General features: G+C 36.7%; 1 protein-coding gene across 9 annotated transcripts; it reads left to right on the forward strand.

Moving 5' to 3' along the window:
- The first annotated feature begins 1876 nt into the window (after window positions 1–1876).
- On the forward strand, window positions 1877–24935 carry LOC100814315 (chromatin modification-related protein EAF1 B). Of its 9 annotated transcripts, XM_014773635.3 has the most exons (24): window positions 1877–2225; window positions 2975–3096; window positions 4402–4591; window positions 4702–4756; window positions 4839–4936; window positions 5068–6439; window positions 6545–6664; window positions 6832–7095; window positions 14286–14477; window positions 14798–14878; window positions 15056–15128; window positions 15221–15723; window positions 15851–15904; window positions 16650–16701; window positions 16823–17019; window positions 17121–17174; window positions 17298–17378; window positions 17749–17886; window positions 17999–18118; window positions 19282–19382; window positions 19565–19783; window positions 19878–20250; window positions 20613–22348; window positions 24536–24935. In XM_014773635.3, exons 3-23 carry the CDS (start codon window positions 4449–4451, stop codon window positions 22266–22268), a joined length of 5946 nt encoding a protein of 1981 aa, XP_014629121.1. In that variant the 5' UTR covers window positions 1877–2225; window positions 2975–3096; window positions 4402–4448; the 3' UTR covers window positions 22269–22348; window positions 24536–24935. The 9 variants fall into 9 exon arrangements, with proteins under 9 accessions (XP_014629121.1, XP_014629125.1, XP_014629120.1 ...); XM_014773639.3 differs by lacking the exon at window positions 2975–3096 and having other exon boundaries at window positions 24485–24935; XM_014773634.3 differs by lacking the exon at window positions 2975–3096.
- Window positions 24936–26215: the final 1280 nt, after the last annotated feature.

A 26215-nucleotide genomic window follows, 5' to 3' on the forward strand; every position in this document is an offset into this window, starting at 1 on the left:
TCTTGGTCTCAACATACAACATACTCTACTGTTGTGTGGCATCCGTAGGTATTTCAATGATCTACAGCTGATATACCCATAACTCATCCGGATGTTCTAGAGGAATGCTCAACTCAAGGATAAGAAGACCATTATGTCCAAGGTTCTTGGAAAAGAGGTGGTGTTATCCATGGAGTCCATTACATAAGTCACAGGGTGCATCAGGGAAGGAAGCACATACCAAGAAGATTGAGAGAAAACATAAGAGCCACATTCCAAAAGCTCTCATCGGAAAGAACCTCAAGGAGGCAGATGGGAAGAAGAATGTTTAGTACAACCTTCTATGTGATATGACCAAAATCTAGTCCAACATCACTCAAAAAGCTTCATGCACAAAGTAGGCTAAAAAAACTCTATGTCTGACCTACACAAATTTGTACTCTTCCATCTGATGGATGAGACCCCTTTCGACCTTCCACACATTGTCTACATCAATATTTTAAGGAACATGAAGTCCTCGGGAGAAGTGGATGACATCTACTATGCCACCCTCATCAGCAAACTCCTCTGGGAACACCAAGTATTCCATGTCTTTGAAAGATTGGACGAGGACTCCAAGCAGTCCATCATCAGTAAAAGAACTTTCGTTGCCAGACAGTAACACTTTAGTCAACAAGTTTGTTGACTGGAAGCAACACCAGGTAAGACTTATCAATTAGTGGGTACCTTGTCTACTAGAAGTGAGAAATATTCGTCCAATCTATCTTTAACTTCATTTGAATTATTAATTTATTCCAGTTTATATGATCTTATTTAAAAGGAACATATTTACAAATCTATCTTTAACTTCCTTTTATATGGTTAACAGTCATATTGAGTTATGAATGACAAATACGGAAAGTCTTGATCCTATCAGACTAAACACACATGATCTGCTTATTCCAAGAAACAAAATCAATCTGCTCTACGGTCATATCCTTCAATTCCAAAGATACTCTCCACATTTACATGTATCTTTTTACCTATAAATACAACATCAATGATTGAAGAAAGAAGGCAATCATATATAGAAAGACAAAGGTCGTGAATCAGGAAACAAAAGAAAAAGAAAAGCATTTATTGAGAAAACACACTAAGCTTAAGAGAGACCATTCTTTGTAGTACACAAAGTAATAGTAAGAGATTATAACTTCATTGTAAATCCACTCGTTAAGTGTTGTAAAGAATATCTGATTTTGTATCAAACTTCTGTTTGTGAAAGTCAAGAGTGACTTAGTGGCAAAACAATAATTGAGAGTCTAAGGATTATATTAGGACCTTGAGAATACTTGTAAACCAAAAGGAACAAGAAAGAATACTTGTTGTAATCAAGTTTGATTAGTGGAACCCTTTACTCGTTTGTAAAGGAGAACTACACATAGTTCAGGTTGAGTAAATAAGTAGAAAATGAAGTATTTTTATTGTTGTTCTTTAGCAAGGATGAGAAACAAATACATTTTTTTTTTGCAAGAACTTGAAAAGCAAACTTTAGATATTAAGAAGGACAAAAAATATATTTTAACTAATAATCAATAAATCATAATTTTTTTTATCAGAATCAATACATCAATAAAAAAAAATCCCAAATTAGAAATAGAAAAGGCTTAAATATCTTTCAATCCTTGTAATTTTGTGCTTTATTAATTTTCATCCTTACAAAATTAATTTTTTATTTTTAGTTTTTATAAATTATGTTTGTTTTATTTTTTTATCCTTTTAGTGTAATAAAAATGTTATCTAAAATATTAAAATCAAAAGAATAAAAAAGTAAACACAAATTATAAGAATTAATTAAAAAAAACATTAAATTATAAGAACTAAACAAATATTTACCTCTAAACAAAATGTTAGTTGTGAAAGCCCCTTATACGTCGTGTCTCCGTGCCTAGCACACAACAACACGAATAGTCCCTCTCCACCCACACGCGCAAGAAAAACAGCAAACGTGCAGAATATGGCGAACGAAACGAATTAGAGAGGAACAAAATTACCATCACGATTGCCCAAATTGGCGACGTTTGATTCTCTGAAATTGTTTCCACGGCTGAAATTTGCTGCTACATGCTGGTTTCCATGGCCAACTCGTGATCGAAGTGGTGCCCCCTTTTCCAAAACCCTAGGAGAGAGAAACTTCGCGCTGAAACGGCCTCTTGGGGCTCTCAGGTTGTGCCCTGGCTTCCAATTACGCTACCCTTTTGTGGATTCAGGTGCTTTTCTTGCATCAATTGTTGTGGTTTTGGCATTTTCGTATGTTCCCGTGGAAACCCTAGGATCATGCAAATTGGGGGAATTCATGGAAATGGGTGCTGTTAGGGCTTAATTTTGTTGGGCGAATTGTGGTTGATTGTTGTCTCGTTGCGACTGTGCCATGCATTGTGTTAGAAGTGCGTTCGGGTTTGTCTGTTTATGGGTATTTGGCATTAATGTGGTATTAAATGCAGCGGAATTTGTTCCCCTTTGGGAAATTAAATGAAATGCGTATCTTTGGAGTGGCTGGTTTGTAAATTGAAGCTTATATGTTTGGTTGGTGATGCCAGTTTGAAATTTGAAAGGAAGAAAATCATTGGTGGCAAGTGGCAACATTCATGCACGCACAAGTTTCTCAATATGTGAATTTATTAGTGACTACTAATACTTAGTTGTAAACTACCGCATTATTTTGCTTGTTGTCATTAGTTGGCATCTTTGGTGAGTCTGCAACTTTTGTCTGGGTTTGCATTTGCTTTCCCGTTTGAACATTTTAAACTGAGGCGCCTTCACCCCTTCATCTTGGATGATATTTTGGATGTTGCTGTAGCCTATAGGACTGTGTTTATGCTGCACTTACCTTTAAATAAATTATATACTCTCCTTATCTGTGATCATCTTTATCTTTGATTTCATTCAGCTGCAGAGTTGTATTACCACTGATTTCAAAATTCAAAATATGAACATGACACAATTTTCTGCTTTCCAGATACATAATAATTGCAAATCGCCAAAACCTATGTCTTCCACATTTGTACATTCTACAATCTACATCCTTCCCCTTTTTACCTATAGCCAATAAAGAACCTCGCAACTAGCAACCATTGTTTGGTATGTGGTCTTCTGACATCCTAACTTAATAGGTTTTCATGCTTTGGATAGAGTTCAGTCCACTTTCTGATAGGCACGATCCTGTTAGATAGTGAATTAAGCCTTGCTGGAAAGCTGGTCACACATTTCAAACTTTTTGTGGAATGCCTTTCTTGCTTAATTATTTTCCTTCGAGACTGGTGATGGTTGCTAGAGGCTCCAAGTATTGTGGTTGTGGGTGGTAGTAGGTGTACTTGTAAAGATACTGCAGCACTCAAGTTAGTATGTGTTCTAGGAGGCTTGTGTATTACATTAGATCCATTACCAGAGGGCTTAGTCCCCATTATAGTGGCAAGAATGAGATGCTTGGTTAACAAGTAAGATAGTATCATTATGGGATTTAGGGGGATTCTGGGCTGGTTTGTTTAAACTTATTTGTTAAAAAAAGCACTTATTATATTATAACGAGCAGTTTTCTATTTTTTTAGCGTGTTTGTCTAAATTGCTTCTGCTTTAAAAAAAAGTTTTCTGCTTATTTTAAGAAGCAAATCTTATCTGTTTCTTATAAAAGCACTTATATGAAAAATACTTATTTTAAAGTTTCTTTTTTAAGTTTAAACAAACTCAACCTCTACCCCTTGATAACAGATTAGGAGAAGACATCAAGGATTTTGGTCCTTTATAACTGATCCTCCAAAGATCATGGGGAGATGTGCATTAACTACCTTGTGTTTTGCTGTCAGATGTCATATAGGCTATGTTTGGATAGGTGGTAGAGGGTGGAGTGGAGAGGCATGGAGTGGAAAGGGAAGTTGTTCCACTGTTTGGTTTGTAAAAATAGGAATGGAACATAATGGAAGAACATGGAGCATGATCCATTCCATTTCATTGTTTAACCCCAATAATCTTCCTCCAAATTTGGGTGCACTTGACGGAACAAAACTTTTGAATTATAAAATGAACATTTTATCTATGAAAACTATAACCTAATCAACAACCTCTTAGGGATAATATATTTAAAATAAGGATAATGTAGGAATTAAAAAGTCATAACTCATTACCACTAATCCTAACATAGCATAGCGTTAACATAATAACATTCTAATGTTTGATTGATGGAAAGTTCCGTGTCTCAATACAACAATAGCCTTATCCCACTAGGTGTGGTTGGCCACATGGGTATGATATTGTTGGATAAAAACCAAATTCTTAGAGATACTATTTTGTATGTCCTAATATCTTAATTTTTTTATTTTTTTTGTGTTGTACAAATTGCTTTACCATTAGATTTATGCCTATACCCTCTTCACTTCACAAATTTGGCAGACTCTTTAACGATGGGAAGTGAAGCTTTAAGATATTAGAGGTTGGGAATGAATGGATATAAATCAGGATCTGCTCTCCTTGTAAATGCTGAAGTTGATTCTATGGGTGGAGTTGTTGACGGCGGAGTTGGCATAGGTTTGAAGATCTCTCCGTGCAGAGCAGCAATTGAGAAGGCTCAAGCAGAGCTCAGGTGATGGGAAAACCCTTCATGTAGTTGCATTTTGTGTTTGATTACGTTTTTTTACTGCCGATCCATTCCATTCTTATTCATAGAGAATAACTATTGCATGTCGATATCAGAGAGGAGTATGATGTTCGTGAAGAAAGAAGAAGAGAGCTTGAATTTCTTGAAAAAGTATGAAAGTTTTGATCTTTTGCATTTCTTATCTCACAATACTTTGATGTAAATGATGGTCACCTGTACTTTGTAAGTGCAGGGTGGGAATCCTCTGGACTTTAAGTCCGGGAATGCTGCTTCAGTTAGTGTTCAGTCTACTTCACTCACTGATCAGCCTCATGAGCAGTTTGTGTCCAGGTTGACTATTCTTATCTAGTTTTCCCATGCATGTATGTGTGTTACTTTTCTATTAATATCTTTTGTGTGTTAGTTTTCTTAATGCTTCGTTGCTTCTTTCTCCTGTCACTTCTTTCCTATTGTGATCTCAGTGAAGCAAAAGGTAGTTTTGCATTGACTCCCTCCCCTCATGGTGACTCTGTTGACAGTAGTGCTAGACCTGGGGCTCCTTTGGCTAGTGAACCTAATACTGCTGATAATCTCCTACTTTTTGATGGTGAGAATGAGTTGCCTGAAACTGAAAGGAGGTGCCTGCATTCAAACAGAAGGAATAATATTGCTCTGTCAGAACAGTCTTCCCAAATTGATGGAAATCTTAATGCTAAGGAAACTGAAGATTCTGCCATTTTCCGGCCATATGCTCGAAGGAACAGATCTAGATCAGGTCACGGTCCTCGGGGGGCTTCAAGGGAAGTGAAGGGGTTAATGTCTGAAACGAATAGCCAAAAGAACCTTAATTTGACAACTTTGTCTAAGCCAAAGCTTTCCAGTTTGAATGGTGATGTTGGTACCAAAAATTTGATTACTAATAATACTCTGAATAATGAATTGGTTGGGATCCGAGATCATCAATCCACTAGTGGCAATGCTAGTGTTCCCGAAGACAAATTGGATATTACGGTGAATAGAAGCTTAAAAGAAAATCATGGAACTCTGCCTTCTGAAGATAATACTGTTCAAAACCCTGTTCTCATGGCTTTTGGAGAAGTTAACATAGTTGAATTAAGGGATCCAGTAGCTGTTGTCAATCATGAACCTCCACCTCATGTACCTACTACAAAACCTGAAAATGGACCTTATTGTCAGCCAAATGGGTTTGGCAATGTAGAAGTAGACAGGAAAAGTGCACTAAATGAAGGCCAAAATAGCAATGCTACATTAGGCAAGAATAATTTCGATTTAGAGTCCTCGTGCACACAGACTAGTTTAGTTAGAGATGTAAATAATGATAGTGATATGTGTACCAATACAAAGAACGTTGATGCTAATGGAAATACCATGGAACAAACATTTGCATTAAAGAATAAACTGAACTCTGCTGATTGTGAAGTTGTGAAAGGTAGGCATAAGACAAAAAATGTAAATGGTGCTACTGTTAGCAATGTGAATGATGCTGGTTATCAAAACCATTCTGGTTGTGGTAATATCACCAAAGCTGAGGAAGATGTCCATATTAACAGTTCTTGCATGTCAAATATCAAAGGAGTACATCATAATGACAGTAACATTTCAAAAACTGATAAAGATACTGTTTATGTGGATCAGTCCAATTCTGTCAAGGAAACCAGCTGTGAAAGACATGAGGTTCCTGTGGATGTGTCACTTTCAGAACCTCCTCAGACTGCTCCAGCTGAAAAGGTTACAAGCGCTGCCACTGATGATCAACCATGTCCTACACACAATATGAAGTTAGCAGACAAGGCTCGTGAAGATTCAATTTTGGAAGAGGCTAAAATTATAGAGGTTTCTATTTCTGGTTCCATTTCCACTGATTTCTGTGTATACTTTTTGGTTAAATTTGGTTGTTTGCACAATAAATTGAAAGGTCTGATATGATGCACTAAACAGGCCAAGCGGAAGAGAATTGCAGAATTATCTCTTCGCTCCTTATCCACACAGAACTGCAGAAAGTCACAATGGGGTTTTCTTCTAGAGGAAATGGCATGGCTGGCAAATGATTTTGCTCAGGTTTTATTTTTTATACTTACTAGTGATGTTTTGCTCTCTCATACTTTCTGTGGCAATCTTTTCCATTTAGAAACTGGCGAAATAATAATCATTGTTAAATTGTTAAATTTATGTATGTGATTATTCTTGAAATGTTTTTTTTTTCTCAAAAAAAAATGCATTTGTAGGAGCGTCTTTGGAAGATAGCTGCTGCTGCACAATTGGGTCATCAAACAGCTTTTACTTGTCAGTCAAGATTTGAAAAACTAAACAAACAACTAGGGACAAAAATTTTGTCTCACAGAATAGCGAAGGCTGTCATGCAGTTTTGGCATTCGGCTGAGCTTCTTCTAGACAATGATCTTGGTATTAACTGCATTGTTGGTTGTGTTGAATCTGGGAAAGTTGATGCAAATGAAGCTTTGAGGGATCAAAGAAGAAATAGCAATATGGTGCTGATTATCCTCTGTCCTTTTCACTCTATACACAAAAGAAACATTGCTGTTTGAATTTGGTCGTTGCATTGCTAGATTTTTGTAGTCATATGAATTTTCTTATTCTAATTGGTTCAATGAGTGCATGCATATATTTTGTCAGATTTTTATGGGACTAGGCTTGCTCATGGGACTTATAATTAGGGGTGGAAATGAGCTGAGCAGCTTGTCGAGGGCCTTCAACTCGGCCTATGTAAGGCTCGGTTCGGCTTGGCTTGTTTACTATAAAGGTCAAGCTCAAGCTTTTTAAAAAGCCTTTTTAGATAAAAAGGCCAAGCTCAAACCATAAAAAAAGTTTGTTAAGCTTGACAAGCCGGCTTGTCTAACTAATAATAATAATAATAATAATAATAATAATAATAATAATAATAATAATAATAACTTTATTTTATCAAATTTTATCTTATCCAGATTTTATTCTATCTAGATTTTATTTTATTCAAATTTTATTCTATCTAGATTTTATTTCGTCCAGATTTTATTTCATCCCATCTTATCTTGTCCAGATTTTATTTTATTTCGTTTATGGGCTTGGACTTAAGATAGATTTGTAAGCTTTGGGGCTGAAGACCTATATAACAGCACCAAGTTTTTAGTTTAGGGAGTTTTTTTTCGGAGAGGAGAATAATTTTAGGATTTTAGAATTTCAGTTTTTATTACTGTTCATGCACACTGTTCACGTAGAATAAAATTCATTTTCTGCAAATCATCTCTAATCCATACATTTTTTAATATTATGCTATTTTTATTTTCTTTTGATATACTTTGTGCTTTAACGACTTGACTTCAATATGATTTTGTTTATCAATTATTTTTTGGATTTGTACATTACTTATACGAAATTTTATAAGTTTCTTTTTTTAGTTAGTATTTCACTAGGTTTTAAAATAATTAATTAATCAAAGACGTCTTTAAGCAGACTTTTAAATAGGCTCGTGGGCCAAGCCAGACTTTTATATAAGCCGAGCTGAGCCTTAAAAAAAAGCCAATGACAGGTAATGAGTCAAGCTCAAGCCTTACGTATTCAACTCAGGCCGAGCTCAAGCCTAGTAAAGCTTGGCTTGGCTTGGCTCGGCTCATTTCCACCCCTACTTATAATGTTGTTTTTGACTTGTTTATTTGCAAAGTCTTTTTCCTTTTGCCTTTTGATTTCATTACTTATTAAAATATTGTTGTTGGTTGCCCTTGGAGTTTGTGAGAAGACTACGTACTAGTATTTGTTTTAGTGCTGTTATTTTACTTTATTATTACTACTGGATAACAGCTTTTGAATGTATTAAGGAGCAATAATACATTAGTATTATCTGATACACTATTGATAATTTTTAAACCAAAATAAATTAAGAGCAATGGGGTTTGGTTTATTAAATTTATGAACTGTAAAATATGGTTTACTTCACTTGAAGCTTTGATATTTTAGTGAGTTGAAAAGTAGACTCACTTAGCTTAATTTTATTGACTTTAACACACATACATATATACACAATACAAGGCTTAATGATAAGACAACTTGATGGGACATTGTAATGCTGCCTTCTGAAACAAGCTAAACATAACAATAGAAGCAAGCATGTACACACATAATTTAACACTCCCTCTCAAGCTGGAGCATATAAATCATATGCACCAAGCTTGGAACATATAAACTGAATCCTAGTTCCCCTTAAGGACTTAGTCAAAATGTCTGCTGGTTGATCATTAGAATTGATGAACTCAGTGGTAATCTCCTTGGACAATGATTTTTCTCAAATGAAGTGACAATCAATCTCTATGTGCTTGGTCCTCTCATGAAAGACTGGATTGGACGCAATGTGGAGGGCTACCTGATTGTCACAAAATAACTTTATTCGTGCAACTTCACAAAACTTCAATTCTTGAAGAAGTTGCTTAATCCATATAAGTTCACATGTGACCAAAGCCATAGATCGGTACTCAGCCTCTGCGCTGGATCGAGCAACAACAGTCTGTTTCTTGCTTTTCCAAGAGATAAGATTTCCTCCAATGAAAACACAGTAACCTGAGGTAGATTTCCTATCAATAGGACAACCATCCCAATCTGCATCACAATATCCAGATACTTGCGTATTACCCTTGTCTTCATATAGTAATCCTTGACCAGGAGCTCTCTTTACATATCTAAGAATATGCATAACGGCATTCCAATGATCGACATGAGGACTCTGCATAAACTGACTAACTACACCAACAGCAAAGGAGATATCAGGTCTTGTAATGGTGAGATAAATAAGTTTTCCCACAAGTCTCCTATATCTCTTAGGGTCAGGATAAATATCACTCTGATCTGCCATGAGCTTCAAATTTGGATCCATAGGGCTATCAACAGGTCTGCAATTTTGCATGCCTGTCTCCTCCAAAATGTCAAGGGCATACTTCCTCTGTGAGATCACAACACCATCTTCTGACTGAGCCACCTCAATACCAAGAAAGTACTTCAAATATCCCAAGTCTTTGGTCTGAAAATGACTGAATAAATGCTCCTTTAGCTGGACAATCTTAGTAGCATCATTCCCTGTAATCACTATATCATCAACATATACTATCAAATAAACACATTTTTCAGGGGATGATTGACAATAAAAAACAGAATGATCAGCTTCACTCCGTTTCAACCCAAAAAGTTGAACAATATGACTAAATTTACCAAACCAAGCCTGAGGAGATTGCTTCAAACCATAGAGAGATCGACGCAGCTTACACACAAGACCATACTCCCCTTGAGCAACAAACCCAGGAGGTTGCTCCATATAAATATCCTCCTCAAGGTCACCATGAAGAAAGGCATTTTTAATATCAAGCTGATGAAGAGGCCAATGACGCATGGCAGCCATAGCAAGAAACAAACGAACAGTAGTGATCTTAGCTACCAGAGAGAAAGTGTCACAATAGTCAAGGCCATATATCTGAGTGTAGCCTTTAGCTACTAATCTAGCCTTAAGCCAATCAATCTCACCATTAGGCCCAACTTTAACTGCGTAGACCCACCTACAACCCACAGTCTTCTTGCCAGGGGGAAGAGAAACAAGTTCCCAAGTACCATTATGCTCAAGAGCCTGCATTTCATCAATCATAGCCTGTCGCCATCCAGGATGACTAAGTGCCTCATGAGTATGAGAAGGAACAAAATGCGAAGATAGAGAGAAAACAAAGGAAGAATATGAAGGAGACAAACGATGATAACTCAAAAAGTTATAGATAGGATGAGGATTACGAGTGGATCGAGTACCTTTTCGGATGGCAATGGGCCAGTCTGAATCAGACGAAGGTGAGGTAGCAGGATCCATGGCTTGAGGATTGATTGGAGAAGAATGAGAATCATAAGGAGAAGCTTCAGGTACTGTAGAACCAACTGTTTGTGTCCTGTGTTCATCTGTAAGAAGAGGTGGAGAAGCAACTTCAGTCGGATGTGGTGGAGAAAGTGAGACTTCACTGTCATTTTGGTTTGAGATACCTAGGGGACAAGGAGAGGAAATAGGAAGTACATTCTGGATGGAAGAAGAATGGTCTATAGATGGTGAGAAAAAGGGTGTATCTTCAAAGAAGGTTACATCTGCAGACATATAGTATCGTCTGGTTGATGGAGAGTAACATTTGTAACCCTTTTGAAGACGAGAATAACCTACAAAGACACTTGATTGCCCGGGCAGAAAGTTTGTCTAAACCAGGAGAAAGACCATGGACAAAACAAGTACAACCAAACACTTTAGGTGGAACATGGAATAAAGGATCATGAGGAAAAATAATTGAGTGAGGGATTTGATTTTCAAGGAAAGATGAAGGCATTCTATTAATTAAGAAACAAGCAGTAAGCACCGCATCCCCCCAATGGTGTGTAGGAACATGAGATGCTAACATTAGGGAGCGTGCAGTGTCAAGAAGATGACGATTTTTTCTTTCTGCTATACCATTTTGTTGTGGTGTATGGGGACAAGTAGATTGATGTAGAATGCCTTTTGAAGATAAAAGGGAAGTAAAATCATGAGAGAAATACTCTTTGGCATTATCGCTTCTGCGCTTCTGAAAATCTTAATTGTTTTTCCAAATTGGTTTTCAATCTCATTTAGGAAGGACACAAAGATAGGCAAAAGTTCTGATCTGTCTTTCAATAAATAAACCCAAGTACATCTAGAGAATTCATCAATAAGGTTACAAAATATCGAAAACCAAAAGATGTAACACGGCTTGGTCCCCAAATATCAGAATGAATGGTAGAGAAAGCTGAATTACATCTTTGAACAGTTTGTGGGAATGACGACCTAACATGTTTTCCTAGTTGGCAAGATTCACACTCTAGGACTCGAAGATTCTTCAGACTAGGGACCATCATTTTCAGCTTTGGTAAACTTGGGTGACCTAGACGATCATGCAAAAGTTTGGGATTTGAAGTTGCAGAACAGGAAACAGAAACATTGGATTTCAAGTAGTAAAGTCCTCGTGCGTGATTCACGTCCTTCTCCAATCAGTCGACCCGTGCCATGTTCCTAAATAACAAAAGAATTAACTGTAAAGGTTACTGAGCAATTTAAAGAACGAGTTAACTGACTCAATGAAATTAGATTATAGGGACACTGAGGAATAAACAAAACAGAGTCCAACTTTAATGAGGATGATAAAGAGACTTGACCACTTCCTTGAGCTGCAACTTTGGAACCACTAGCTACATTAACAAGGTGAGGAATTTTTGAAAAAGAAATGGATGTAAAAGAAGACTTATTACCAGAAATATGATCAGAGGCACCTGAATCAAGAATCCAAGGACTGGGACCGTCAATAGATTGAGAAATACATGCCGTCGAATAACATGGTACAGAGGAAGATGAGGCTCGACTGCTGGATTTCTCAGATTTCAGCTTCAAATACTCTTGGTACTCTTCATCAGAGAACTTGGACTCTGATTTTTCTGTCTGAGCTACTTTGGCTACTTTGTCAGGAAAGCCATGTAGAGAATAGCAATTCTCTTGAGTGTGGCCCATCCTCTTGCAATAAGAGCATTGAGGACGTCCACCTCTTTCACTGCGACCTCCTTTACTGTTACGACCTCCCCTTCTCCCACGGGTTGCAATCATGGCTGATGTTTCCACCGTGTCAGCTGAGTTTTCTTCTTTCAACGCATGGGGAACCCGAAGCAGCCTAGTGATGAGAGAATCCGTCGATGGTACTTGATCTCCAGCAAGAACTTGATCACGCACATGATCAAAATCTGAATGAAAACTCCTCAAGATAAGAACCATATAGAACTTATCCGGCTTTTTATTCACTTCCTCCAGCGAATCAGCCACAAGGAACCTCTTCAACTCTTCCACTGCAGCCCGAGCTTTACTTATGTGTGCAATCATGTCGTGGCTGGTTTGTTTGAGGGCTGTGACCTTCATAGTTGCATTAAACAAACTCTGAATATCATTGGCAAAGATTTCTCGAGCCTTCTTCCAAAAAGAACAACATGTTTTGAACGATCTAAGGATCTCCAAAACATCTGCCTCGACTGATTGCCACAAGACAGCACATAGCTGATAATCCAGCTTCTCCCACTCAGATTTTCTGTCACTTGGAACAGTATCAATACCTTTTTTCAAGTGATCGTAGTATCCTTGGCCAAGGAACCACAGCTCAACTGAATCAGACCAGGACAAATAGTTCTTCCAGTTTAGTTTCGCAGTCGTGATAGTCGGAGTTCCAGAAAAAGAGAAGGTAGGTCCAGCAGAAGTCATTTTTGATCAATGACAGAAACCCTAACGGAAAAAGGGTAGAACTAAGCACAAGCTACCACACAAGCTTGCCGAAACGGAAAACCACCACTTGGAACACACCCAGGAGGCGCCAACGAAGCTGCCGGAGCAACTCGGACAAGATTCCGATGACGGCACGGCGGCTCATGAACTACATGCACTGGACAACACACGAAGCTGTAACGGCGCGTGGAAGCTTCGATGTCGGTGCATTTTGCAAGGTTTTGGTCGCGCTTTTCCGGCGATCCTAACCCTGGTCTCGCCGGAGAAAATGACGGCGGAGGACGGTGCCGGATGGCGGCGGCAGACGGAGGAACCCGCTCTGATGCCAACTTGAAGCTTTGATATTTTAGTGAGTTGAAAAGTAGACTCACTTAGCTTAATTTTATTGACTTTAACACACATACATATATACACAATACAAGGCTTAATGATAAGACAGCTTGATGGGACATTGTAATGCTGCCTTCTGAAACAAGCTAAACATAACAATAGAAGCAAGCATGTACACACATAATTTAACAACTTCAAAATGAAATCATACTAGAGTGGATCCACAACATCCTTAGAGCTGGTTGAGTGTTATGCTTTGCAGAATCTGGAATATAGTGACTGGATTGTTTGTTCAAATACATTTAGGTTGTGTAGTTATTTGAGTTATGGCTTTATGTCGATTTCTTTCACAAATTGACTTTGGAAATAAATTAATTTGGCTCTGGATACCATTTAAGATAAACTGAGTGAGAGAAAAGGAGCTTTGTATTATTATTACTCTAGTGAGAACTGATTACAATGAGAGCATATATAGAGGCTGACCTTATTGGTACAGCTGTACAAAAGTTTTTAACAACTTCTAACAAACTATCTGTTAACAGTTCTAACAAACTGACTGATTTGCAACAATAGCTAACATTTAACATATTATACTCTAATAAATGGTTAGTGGTTACACTTTATTATGCTTGATGAAATTAGGTAGCATATTATTTATGTAAACCCTAAGTCAAAAATAGTAAATTCACAATGCATTTTATTCTCTTGTTTACATTTGGAGACGACTTCTGGATTTTAAGCCTTGTTAGAAATTATAGTTTAAAAAATACTAATTATCTAATATCTAGACAAAATATGTTGTTTTTAATTATCACTTCTTTCTTTTGTTTGGCCATTGTTTGTTGTTGTATGTTGATGTTGATATATACTCATTTGTGGGATGGCTGCCAGTCTTTTACTCACTAATTGGTTAGATGCATCAGAGGTTCAAAATTGGAACTGTAGCATTTTTTTTTATCTGAGGGATTTGGGATGCTTAATTTTTTTTCTTTCTTAACTTGTTGCTATATCCAGATTTATTCATTTTCAGTTATTTGTTATTGATGCTTAAATGTTGGTTGTTTTGGTCAGGAGACAAGCAAATTTTTGGAGGGACAAAATCCTGCAAAACATGCTGCACTTAAAGTGCATGCATATGCTTTGAGGTTTTTAGATGCTAATAGATCTCAGGGAATTTCCTCTCAAGCAGAAGCACCAACAACACCTGAAAAGATATTTGACTCAAGCACTGTAGATATGTCATGGGATGAGCATCTTAATGAAGTATGTGACAAGTTACCTTATAATTCTGGTTAAAATATTTATTTTAATGTAAGCTATGTAACCGTGTCTGTCCTATGTATGTGATTTTGTCACATGTTCAATTGCCCTCAACATGTTATTGCTAAATGAAATATTCATTTTGAACTCCATTGAATGTGACTTTTTAATCTAATTTATGATTTAATAAATATTTTTGTGGAGTACTTTTGTTATTATTTTGTTATTATCAATGCAAGAAAATCTCACTTAGTGGGATAAGGCTTTATTGTTGTTTCTTGTTGTAAGCAAATAACTATGTCTCATGTCATTTAAATTTATAGGAAAATCTTTTCTATGAAGTTCCTCCTACTGCAATGGAAACATATAGAAAAGCTATCGAATCTCATTTCCTACAGTTCGAGGTAAATATATGATCAAAGATACTCAGCTACTTTGTTTATCAGGAAAAAAAAAATGCTTGGTTACTATGTTTTAGTCCCTCCTGGATGGTAAGCTGTGTCAGGAATAATGTTTTTATCTTATTAGTTCAAATATTCATGTAAACATATTATTTTTATGTTAACTTATTGAAACAATAGAATAATTTTTTTCAGAAAACTGGGAGTAGCATTCATGAGGAAATTGAAATGTCTGTGTATGATACTGCAGCAGGTACTATTGAGACACTTGCATTGTTTGGATTTTTTAGTCTATAGTTGGTTACTCTGGAACCTGTCATTATTTTCTTTCATTGATTGAAACAGAGTTTGGGTCTCAAGAGAATGCATATGATGAGGAAGAAGGAGAAACCGACACTTATTACATGCCCAGTGTCTATGAGGGCAACAAATCATCAAAATCTGCGCAGAAGAAACATAAAAATTTGAAGGCTTACACTCCTAGGTGTGGTGATGCTGGTGCTGATTTGCCTTATGTACACTATGCAACTGGAAATCAACCATCCATGCTGTTTGGAAAAAGACCTGCTAGTGTAAATGTTGGGTCAATACCAACAAAGCGCATGCGTACTGCTACTAGGCATAGAGTTGTAAGTCCTTTCACCGTCAACATGGGGACAGTACAGGCTCAAGCTAATAAGGCGGATGCTTCAAGTGGCGATACCAATTCCTTTCATGATGACCAGAGTACTTTACATGTTGGTCCCCTGATTCAGAAAAGTACTGAAGTGGAGTCAGTTGCAGATTATGAAAAACAGTTATCTTATGAATGTGTTGAAACATTTGTTAAACCAAAGAAGAAGAAGAAGGCAAATACTCTGTTAATAATGAATTTTTATTTATATAACTTAAGCCATGCTTATTTTTGAACACGTGGAAGTTTTTTTTATTTACCTCAGAATCTATATTTCAGCTGTATTCACTTTTATTCTGCAGGGTGCTACATATGATCAGGGATGGCAGTTGGATTCTGTTGTTCTAAATGAACAGGTAACCTTGTTTCAGAGCCTTCCTCTTTCAGCTGTGGCGGGTAAAAAAAGGGAGGGGGGGTGGGGTAGGATCTTTGCAAATTAGGTCTCCTAAAGATGCTAGTAAATACTTTAGTTTTTTCTTTTAGATACTAGAGTTTGGCAGCAGGTAATTTGGGTAGGTATGCTTTTAATTAAGAATAATGGGATTCTGATCCTGTTATTACTTGTCATTGCAACTACTACATGTTTCTGTGGAACAGATAATGTGTTGCAGCACTAAAGAACATGTTCCCATGTAGTTTTTGCATTATCTTGAAACTAATTTCATAAAGAGCAATTTGTTTGGAGTTTTTGATGAGGATGGGCTTCTGCTAATGTTGGGATGTTTCTTCAAATGTGTTTCAAAGTTTTGGAAAGATAAGGAAGCTAAACATTGTGGCATTGTGTTTCAAAGTTTTACAAATTTGCAGTTTTTCACCTGTGCTTGTTGCATAGGTGCTACTCTAGTTTTAGGTAAATCTGATCCCTACTTAACATGGTAGACACTGACTTTTCTTATCACTTTTTGGTATGTCAGAAGGTTGTGTCTGTGTCTGTGTCTTTATTTTTTCTTCTTTGGAACATCTGAAAGTTGTTATAACAATTTGAAACTAGGATTGCTACCCCAACCCCTAACTTCATATAGATATTTTTAAATTTACTGCGTACACTGTTTATGAATATTATTTTCTAGTTAGTTATTCTGTTGTGTTTTCTCAATGCAGAAGGATCAGTCCAAGAAGAGAGTGGATAGTCATCACTTTGAATCTAATGGAAGTAAGTAGTGGTAAAACCACTTGTAATTTTATAATAGATCTAGAAACTTCTTTTACTTACAATTAGTATATTATTTTATTTTCTTCATGATTTTTTAGTTAAATTGTTGTGTTTTTTGAAGGTTTGTGTGGGCAACCTAATGCTAAGAAGCCAAAGATAATAAGGCAGTCACTTGATAATCCTTTCGACAACATTGTTCCTATGACTAATTCTATTCCTTCCCCTGCTGCGTCACAAATGAGTAACATGTCAAATCCTAATAAATTTATTAAGATCATTAGTGGGCGAGACCGGGCCCGGAAAACTAAAGCTCTGAAGGTAAATTTTAATGTGAAGTTAGATGCTCATGTGCTAGCAAATTTTCTTTCTTTTATTTTGCTAATTCTCTTATTTATATATTTATTATTTTTTCCTATTAGATTTCTGCTGCACAGCCTATTTCTGGAAGTCCTTGGTCCCTTTTTGAAGATCAGGTTGTTTGGAATTCATTTGCTTTATCATTTTTTCTCTGTTATTATTGAATTGAATAAATATTTTACACTTTAAAATCTATCAATTGTGTAAAGGGCTTACCATTATTCTCCTGCCTGTTGCAGGCTCTTGTGGTGCTGGTGCATGATATGGGTCCAAACTGGGAGCTCGTAAGTGATGCTATCAATAGTGCTCTCCAAATCAAGGTACTGATGTGCAAATATGGATGGTTTTAGAAGAAAGTGTCGTAGTTGCTGGACCTGTTTCTTTTATCCTTGTGACATTTCATTAGATCATTACTGAAAATCAATCTTCTTAAAAAAGATATTATTATTGACACCTACCAATTGCACCTCCTGCTTCGCAGGATGGGTATCCTTGTAACTTCTATAAACAAAATTTCAATAATTGGGAGTACTTAGGGTTGCTGCTTACATTTGTCATATATTTTGAATCTCTGATGCGGTGTTCATTATGAAGCTTTAAATGCTCAAATTTTATTTAATTTGTAATTTGGTAGTTTAATTGGTATTTAATCAGATTTTTGCCGATAATGACATTTTACAACATTTCCAGTGCGTCTTTCGGAAACCAAAAGAATGCAAGGAGCGTCATAAGACTTTAATGGATAGAACTACCGGGGATGGTGCAGATAGTGCTGAAGATTCAGGGTCTTCACAGTCTTATCCTTCTACATTACCTGGAATTCCTAAGGCATGTAATTTTTTTTTTCGTTTTTCATTTTTAGTATATTTGGATGCATTGGTGAAACCATGTTTGACATACATTTTGCAGCTTTAATTGGGTAAATCTTTCGTATCTTTAGCAGGGTAGTGCCAGGCAATTGTTTCAACGTTTGCAGGGGCCAATGGAGGAGGATACACTGAAGTCTCATTTTGAGAAAATTATAAAGATTGGGCAGAAGCAGCATTACCCTAAGAATCAGGTTTGAATCCAAACCATTTATATCAGGATAGATCCTATGATGCAGTGACATTAAAATTGGCATTTGACTTTGTTACATTTGTATTATATTTTATATATATATATATATATATAGAGAGAGAGAGAGAGAGAGAGAGAGAGAGGAGGGATCAACTTACACCAAGAGTAACTCTTTATCCTCACCATTTATTTTCTTGAAATATAATGGTTGTAATAAGTCATTAGTCTCATCCGTTAGATTCCAAAGAAATGAATGGTGTGGATGAGGATCAACTCTAAGAGTTACTCTTGGTGTAAGTTGATCCCTCCTCTCATATATATAATATTGTTTTAATTATTGGACATCAATCTTAGGATTAACTATATAATTCAATTCATGATCTGCAAAAATCTGATTAAATACTCTTGGGTCTATATGAATACTAGGGGAAATCCATGTCTCTATTTCTGTAAATGAAAATAAAATAAAAGAGGGGGAGAGAGAGAAAGGAAGGAGGTTAACAATGTAAAAATATATTATATTATATATCTATTGAAAGAAAAGAAACTGACATTGATGAGAGTAGTGGGGTGGTCAATGTAGTTAAAAAGAGAGTAATCGATGGTTTAGAGAGGATAAATTGTCTAATAAATTGTGTAAACCAAATGTGGGTATTCCCTTTATTATTAGTATAGATGAAAATAAAACTTATATCAATTTATAGTTTATTGTAACTAATTCACCATAAATAATATTTTGTTGATAATATGTGTATTGTTTTTTGTAACATTAATAATATTAATTGTCAACTTTTTTAATGATGTTATGATTGAAAAAATGAAATATACGCTTCATTGTCCGCTTCATTTAACTTAGTTTGTATATGAGAACAGTTAGCAAAACACACTTTTCTTAACACTATTATTGGCTGGATTTATTAGGTAGATATTCTAACATGTTTAGACAGCAAAACTTTATATGTGCCTGTTTTTTGGAGCAATTTCTTTGATTTCCCGTGGCCTTCTGATTTGGGACAGTCTAATTACTTCTTATTGGTCTGATTAGCGATTACTTCTGAAGGATATTATCTGCATGGAGCAGAATTTTAACTATGTGAAATTCAAATTTTCCCATCGTCATTAGTTTGTGACATGATTCTTAACAGAAAGTCTTGTTTAATGCAGGTTGATAACCTGGATTCAAAACAATTAGCACCTGTCCATAATTCACACGCGATTGCTCTTTCCCTAACCAGCCCCAACAACCTGAATGGAAGTATTTTGACGTATGTTTTTATTTTACTTATTTTCTGGGTAATATGGAAATTTTATAACTTTGGGTTCTGTTGCATTATCTACTATGCTCATCTAACTGTAGTTGGGTTTTCCTTGTAATTTTAGAATTTTGGTACACCTGATTAGTTTGTTTAGCACAAGTATTTAATTTATGTTTGAATCCTGGATGAAGGCCACTTGATCTCTGTGAAGCGGAAGAAATAAACCCAGATGTCCCAGCCCTTGGGTATCAAAGTTCTCATCCTGGTGGTATGACATTACCAAATCAAGGTTTTGTACCATCAATGCTTCCTACATCCGGGGTGAATTCTTCACTACCAGGGTCTTCTTCTGGTATGGTTCTTGGCCATAACTTGTCATCATCACCTGGTCCAGTTGCTGCATCTGTCAGGTGTGCAGTTTTATGGCTGAGGATTCTTGCTGTGATTAGATTTTGTGCATTAACATCATTTGTTTTTATACAATCAATTGATGCTTTTGTTCAGGGGTGGTAGATATGGGATTCCCAGAAATTCACCTTCATCAGTGGATGAGCAACAGAGAATACAATACAATCAAATGCTATCTGGAAGAAACATTCAGCAGAGTATGCCAGTTACAGGGACTCTTTCTGGAAGTGATCATGGTGTTCGCATGCTTCCTGGTGGAAATGGTATGGGCTTAATGGGTGGAATTAATAAAAACATGGCAATGAGGCCTGGGTTTCAAGGAATGGCATCACCATCAATGCGTAATTCTGGAAGTATGCTTTCCTCTAGTATGGTTGGTATGTCAAGCCCTGTAAATATGCACTCTGGAGTTGGTACTGTACAAGGCAACTCAATGTTAAGACCTCATGAGAATCTACATATGATGAGGGTGAGAAGTATTCTTATTCCATCTTTTTAGGATTCAATTGATTCTGTGGATAGTATTATTCAGTGCATGTTTTTACAAGCTTATTATGTATTCACAAAAGCTAATAATCAGAGTGCAGGAAAGAAAATTTAACCCAAAAACCATTTTTTGGTAAGAACTTAGCAAAATGCCAAAATCAAAGATGTGCTAAGGCTGTATTTCACCTTGTGGCTATGAAGCTTATTTCCCAACCAACTCAGCATCCTTGTTTTCATAACTGCAATGGTCTCACTTAGGCTTTGTTAGGAGATTGGTTTATTTTTTAACATTTGCAGTGATCTTATTTTATTTCTACTGATGATATTTTCCCCCATTGCCATTAGCCTGGCCATAACCCAGAACATCAGAGACAAATGATGGTTCCAGAACTTCAGATGCAGGTCACCCAAGGGAACAGTCAAGGTATTCCTGCTCTGTGTGGGCCGAGTTCTGCCTTTAGCAATCAGACAACACCACCTGTTCAGCCTTACCCAGGACATGCCCAACAGCCACACCAACTCCCCCAGCAGCAGTCCCATCTCAGCAGTCCTCATCTTCAAGGTCCTAGTCATGCCACTAATTCACAGCAACAAGCCTATGCTGTTCGGTTGGCAAAGGAAAGACAACTGCAGCAACGATATCTGCAGCACCAGCAGCAGCTTGCTGCATCAAATGCATTAATGCCACATGTCCAGGCTAAGTCTCAACTTCCCATCTCATCATCACCACTGCAGAACAGTTCTCAGGTTCAACCACAAAATTCTCCTCAGCAAGTGCCTCTTTCACCTATAACGCCATCATCCCCTTTAACTCCATTGTCATCCCAGCTCCAACAGCAGAAACTTCACCATGCACAACCTGGGTTCAGCAGGAATTCCACTGCCAGTGGGTTGACTAATCAAGCAGCAAAGCAACACCCACGCCATCCGCCACAGCGGCCGCAGCAGCAGTATCAACAGCCCGGTAGGCAACATCCTAATCAACGGCATAATGTACAGTCTCAACAGCAGGCAAAACTTCTGAAGGGAATGGCAAGAGGAAATATGATGGTCCATCAGAACCTCTCTGTGGATACTTCTCATCTAAGTGGACTCTCTCTGCCTGCGGGAAGCCAAACTGGTGAAAAAGGGGACCAAATCTTGCACATGATGCAAGGTCAAAATTTATATCCTGGATCTGGTTTAAATCCAAATCAACCATCAAAGCCTTTGGGTCATGCTTTTTCTTCAAACCATTCACAGTTGCAACAGAAGTTACATTCTGGGTCACCAACCACTTCATCAAAGCAACTTCATATTCCTTCTGATACTAGTACTCAAGGACAGGTTTCACCAGTTTCATCGGGTCAGTTGTTGTCACCTCCGCAGCCAGCTGTTATTGCTTCTAACCACCATCAGCTTCAGCCACAGGTTCAATCTAAGAAAATTAATCAAACTCAAACAAATGTTAAGAGAATGTTGCCTCAAAACCATTACGAGCATTCTATGTCATCTAGCAAGTCTCTGTCTGATCAAAGTCAATCTGATCAACTGCCTGCAAACAGTGCTTCGCAGGTTAGTGCAATGACAGAGGGTTGTATGGATTCTGCTAGTGTGGTACCAGGTGTTACTACTGCTGTATCTTCTCAGTGGAAAGCATCAGAACCACCATTTGATTCCGCTATGAACAATCAAACTCAAGAGAGCTCCTTGGGGAGTGCACCTGTTGAAAATTCCACGGGAAATGAGCAACCAACAATTAGTCAAGGGTTGGGGCCAAGGTCAGTTAGCTTGATTTCTCAGGCACATAATTCTGATACACAGTCACAATCTCTCCAACAGTCATCACAACCCATCCTATCTCAGCAGCCGTATCCAGCTGAGCAGCAGCAGCAACAGGAGCAAGAACAACATTCTCCTAAAGATCTTGCTTTACAACATCAACCTCAGCAACATATGCAACATCTACAATCAGGGCAGAGCAGTTTGTTTATCCAGTCACCTAATTCTATTGTGGAATGATGCATTCTAACTGATGGAGCAGCCAAGTGCGCTTGTTCTGTCAGGATTGGAGTTTCTATACCTTTAACAGCAGTGTACAGGTATTTCTATTTTTTTCCTGTTTTGGGTTGTATATGTGCAAATATAGCGTCGGATTACATTTGTGTTTTTGACTCTTAGTGATGGGGTAGGGTCATGTGATTTTTTCACCACAGGCATATGAAACACACATTCATCATATATGGTTCTCTGAACTGGTGTTGACATTAGATGAAAGCTTTTTTCCTCAATGATCATACAAGTAATTGATTTTTTTTAATAAGCATATCAGTAATTGATTGACTTTGTTCCTCAATGTTCATATCTGTAATTAAATGTCAACACCTTAAAGTGACCTTAATAGAACCCACTAAACTGACTCTACCATGTTCACCATAAAGTGACTTAAAAGCAATGAAAAATATATATAATTATGATATTCACACTCATCCTATTTATGTATCCCTTCACCTGAAATAAACTTGTCTCCAAGTTTTGTAATGCTCTAGAAATAATTTACTTGATATAAAATGATTATTTTGATAATTGAAGACCTTGAAACTCTTTTATGATATGCCCTACAAGATCCGTGCATATAGGATTTTGGCTCCAGGATCCAGTCTGCATGCATCTTTGAGTTGTTTGATGATCAATTGACTTTTTTAATGGAGGATCTTTCCCTACATTTGTCGTTAATTTAAAGATCTTTCCTGCATAAAAGCATTAATTTATAATCCTAAACCCTATAATTTGTTTTGAGTGATATAAAGGAAGGAAATGGAGAGAAGAGAGATAGGTTTAAAATACCAAACTAAATAGTAAGGTTTTTTTGTGGGACCTACGCAACAAAATCCCCACATAAATTGGTGTGGAATAGGGGGGAGATTTTTTATTTTTTTCATTTTTCTTGGTTTTAGTTTCTTAAATAATTTAATAATTTATTTATCACAAATAATATTATGATAAGAAAACAATAAAACAGTTTTTTCAGCCTATTCTATCCATTCAAGTAACAACCCACCTTTTCTAGTCTCTCTTATTCTTCATTTCCTTCTCTTATTTCTTTCCTTACTTCTAAGTCAAATAGAGGGAAAATGTCCTTTAAAGAGTTCTTGGGCTTTAAAAATCCTAGTTGCTTTTAAATCACTAAAAAATTCTGCTAGAATATGAATATTTTTAGAATCTTTATGTGGCTCATCACCGTATTCTATTGTATGATGATGTCTTGATTGATCTACAAGTAATTTTTCTTTGCTGAACACTACTTACTGCTCAAACTCTTCTATTCCTATAGCATGTCTTTTTCCTCCACTGTTTGGGCTTAATTATTTGCTTTTGCAGTTTTGGGTTGTGGACTCATTGCTGAACCTAAAATTTTATTAGAGAATACCGGAAAGAACTTCCCCAAATTACAAAACAGAACACACGAAAGCAGATGTGCGAGGGTCTGCACCTCCGATGCCCAAAGGCCCCAATTTTCTCTCAAATTACAAGATAAATTTCCCTTATTTCTTAACCACCCCCCCCCCCCCCCCCCCCCTTCATATTTATAGGCTAACCCTTATTTTTTGAAAATTTCCCGGCCCCCAAATTTTTCAAAAAAAAAACACCTAACCCCAAAAAAAAAAAAAAAATTTACCCCCCAAAATTTCCCCAATTTCCAAACCGGACCCCGGGGACTAAGCACCTAACCCTGGGTCCCCTTGGTTAAAAAAATTTTCCCCGGATCCCACGGGTTATTGACTAAAGGATCAGGCGCAATTCCATAAACAACCCCCCCCCCCCCCCCCCCCCTTCATATTTATAGGCTAGATGCCTTATTTCTTGAAATTATCTCGGCCACCAACTTTCTCACTAAAGAGACACCTAGCTCTGACAGATATAACAATAGTAGCCTCCTAAAGTTTCACCTTGTCTTCAAGGTGATAGTGTGGATTAGTCACTTATCCTTGGATCCCCTTGGTTGAAAAACTTTCCCCTGGATCCCACTGTTTATTGACTATAGCTACTGCAGCTATTCACTAGGTTTGGACCCCTATCCTTGGAACCACAGTCCCATTTCCCACCTTACACTCTCATCTATGATTGGTAACCTAACATTTGATGAGTTCTACGTGGTTCATTAATATGTCCTGTGCATGTGTATCTGGCTTTTGGCTTGTTCTTTTACTGGTTGTACTTGTTAATTGTTGTGGTAGGAAAAAAAAAGAAAAAAGAAAGGCCTCAATTTGTCATGGGATTTTGTGCAGATGAAGCTCACGGGGACTGGAATATGGAAACAGATATTCGTTGTTTCTGGACAAGTCCTGTTGAAGTACTAACCGAAGTTATATTGGCAGGCATCATTGCTTATCTTTTGCAAATCTTGTATATTACCACGGTTCTTAGAAGGTCCCCCCCCCCCCCCCCCTACCACACACAACCATTTTGCCTTTCTGAAAAGAGACGAGTATAGAGGTATTTTTGTACAGGGTCGTCTCTTATTTCCTTTGTACTTTCTCCCTCCTTTTCCTTTTGTCTTCTTTTACCTTCTCATGTGTAGAGGAACAGTTCCTTTTTGTTTTACTAGATTAGTGAATGTATTATTACTTTAGATAATCGGGATAGAAATCATTTTTATGGGCACAAGCCTATTGAAGTTTTTGTGAATACATATTTCCTGGTGTTCCAACTAGTCAATGATGTCTTTATTATCTTGGTGTAGCATCTGCACTTACGAAACCTTTTTCATATTGTAACCATTTTAAGTCTAAGAAACGCAAAATGTCCCAAGAGCTTATCCTTAATAATCCAACAAAAGAATGAGTTTTCATTTTGGATTTTATTGCCATTTTGTAAATATTTGTAATATTTTTCTACTATAAAAATATTGTAAATTTTTTTTGTTCTTATTAAAGGATGTTTTTGAATCCACCACTACATATCTATTATGGAAACGAGAACATGTGGCTCTGTACTCTGTAAGATGCTACTTGGAAAACCAATAGAATGTTATGGCCTATTTTGGTTAGTGTCACTGTTCTGGCAGATTTTTGTAGTTTTTTTATGTTTAACAGGGGGCTATTTGAACCCTGTACTCTCACCATTGCATCTTGCAATTTACATTGCATTCTGCAAATTTACATTTCCAAATGCAATGGGGGTGTAAGATGCAATAGTGAGAGTACAAGAAATAAATGCCTATCAACATGGTGTTTATAAGATTTCACAAACACTAATTGTTTACAAGTTTTTTTTTACATGTTTTTTTTACATGTTTTTTTTTACACTAATTGAGGATAAACAAGTTTAAGCTGAAGTATACAAACTTTGCACAACAAAGAATATGAATATGAAGGATAAAGTGTAAAGATATTGTCAAGCTTAATAGTTAGCCTAGGGCATTAGTTTGTCAAGAAGTTGTTCTTCAATCTTCAAAACTTGCTTATACACTAGTATCTCAAAGGATATGTTTTAAGTTTGATCTTTGAAGATGTATTAAGTTTGATAAAGTTGTGATTCCTTAGAAAGTCATATCAATTTTGCTTCATTAGAAAAATCTCTCATAACAGACCCTTCCTTAACAAACATCAAAATCACCATTCTGATGAATCTTCAAAAGGCTCATCATAAAAGTTCCTCAAGATGTGTACATTGGAACAATTTGCATAATTGTCAAGTCTAGATAACTATCATCATTTTCAAACTTCTTCAAGAAGTATGCCAGTAGTGTGGGCTCCACTCAAATGACTATTGTTAAGTCAAAAGATATTTATGTCTTAAAGACAAATCATGACTCCTAATTATTTTAATTAGATGCAAATAAATACAAATGATAATAGTTATGTCTGATCTGTTATCAAATCATGATCTATTTCTGCGTCTGAAGTTTCAAATGATATCTTGAATAGACACGATCTACCATGTCATTTAAGTGTTGCATCTAAGAT

Source organism: Glycine max, chromosome 3, assembly GCF_000004515.6.
Source record: "Glycine max cultivar Williams 82 chromosome 3, Glycine_max_v4.0, whole genome shotgun sequence".
NCBI lineage: Eukaryota > Viridiplantae > Streptophyta > Magnoliopsida > Fabales > Fabaceae > Glycine > Glycine max.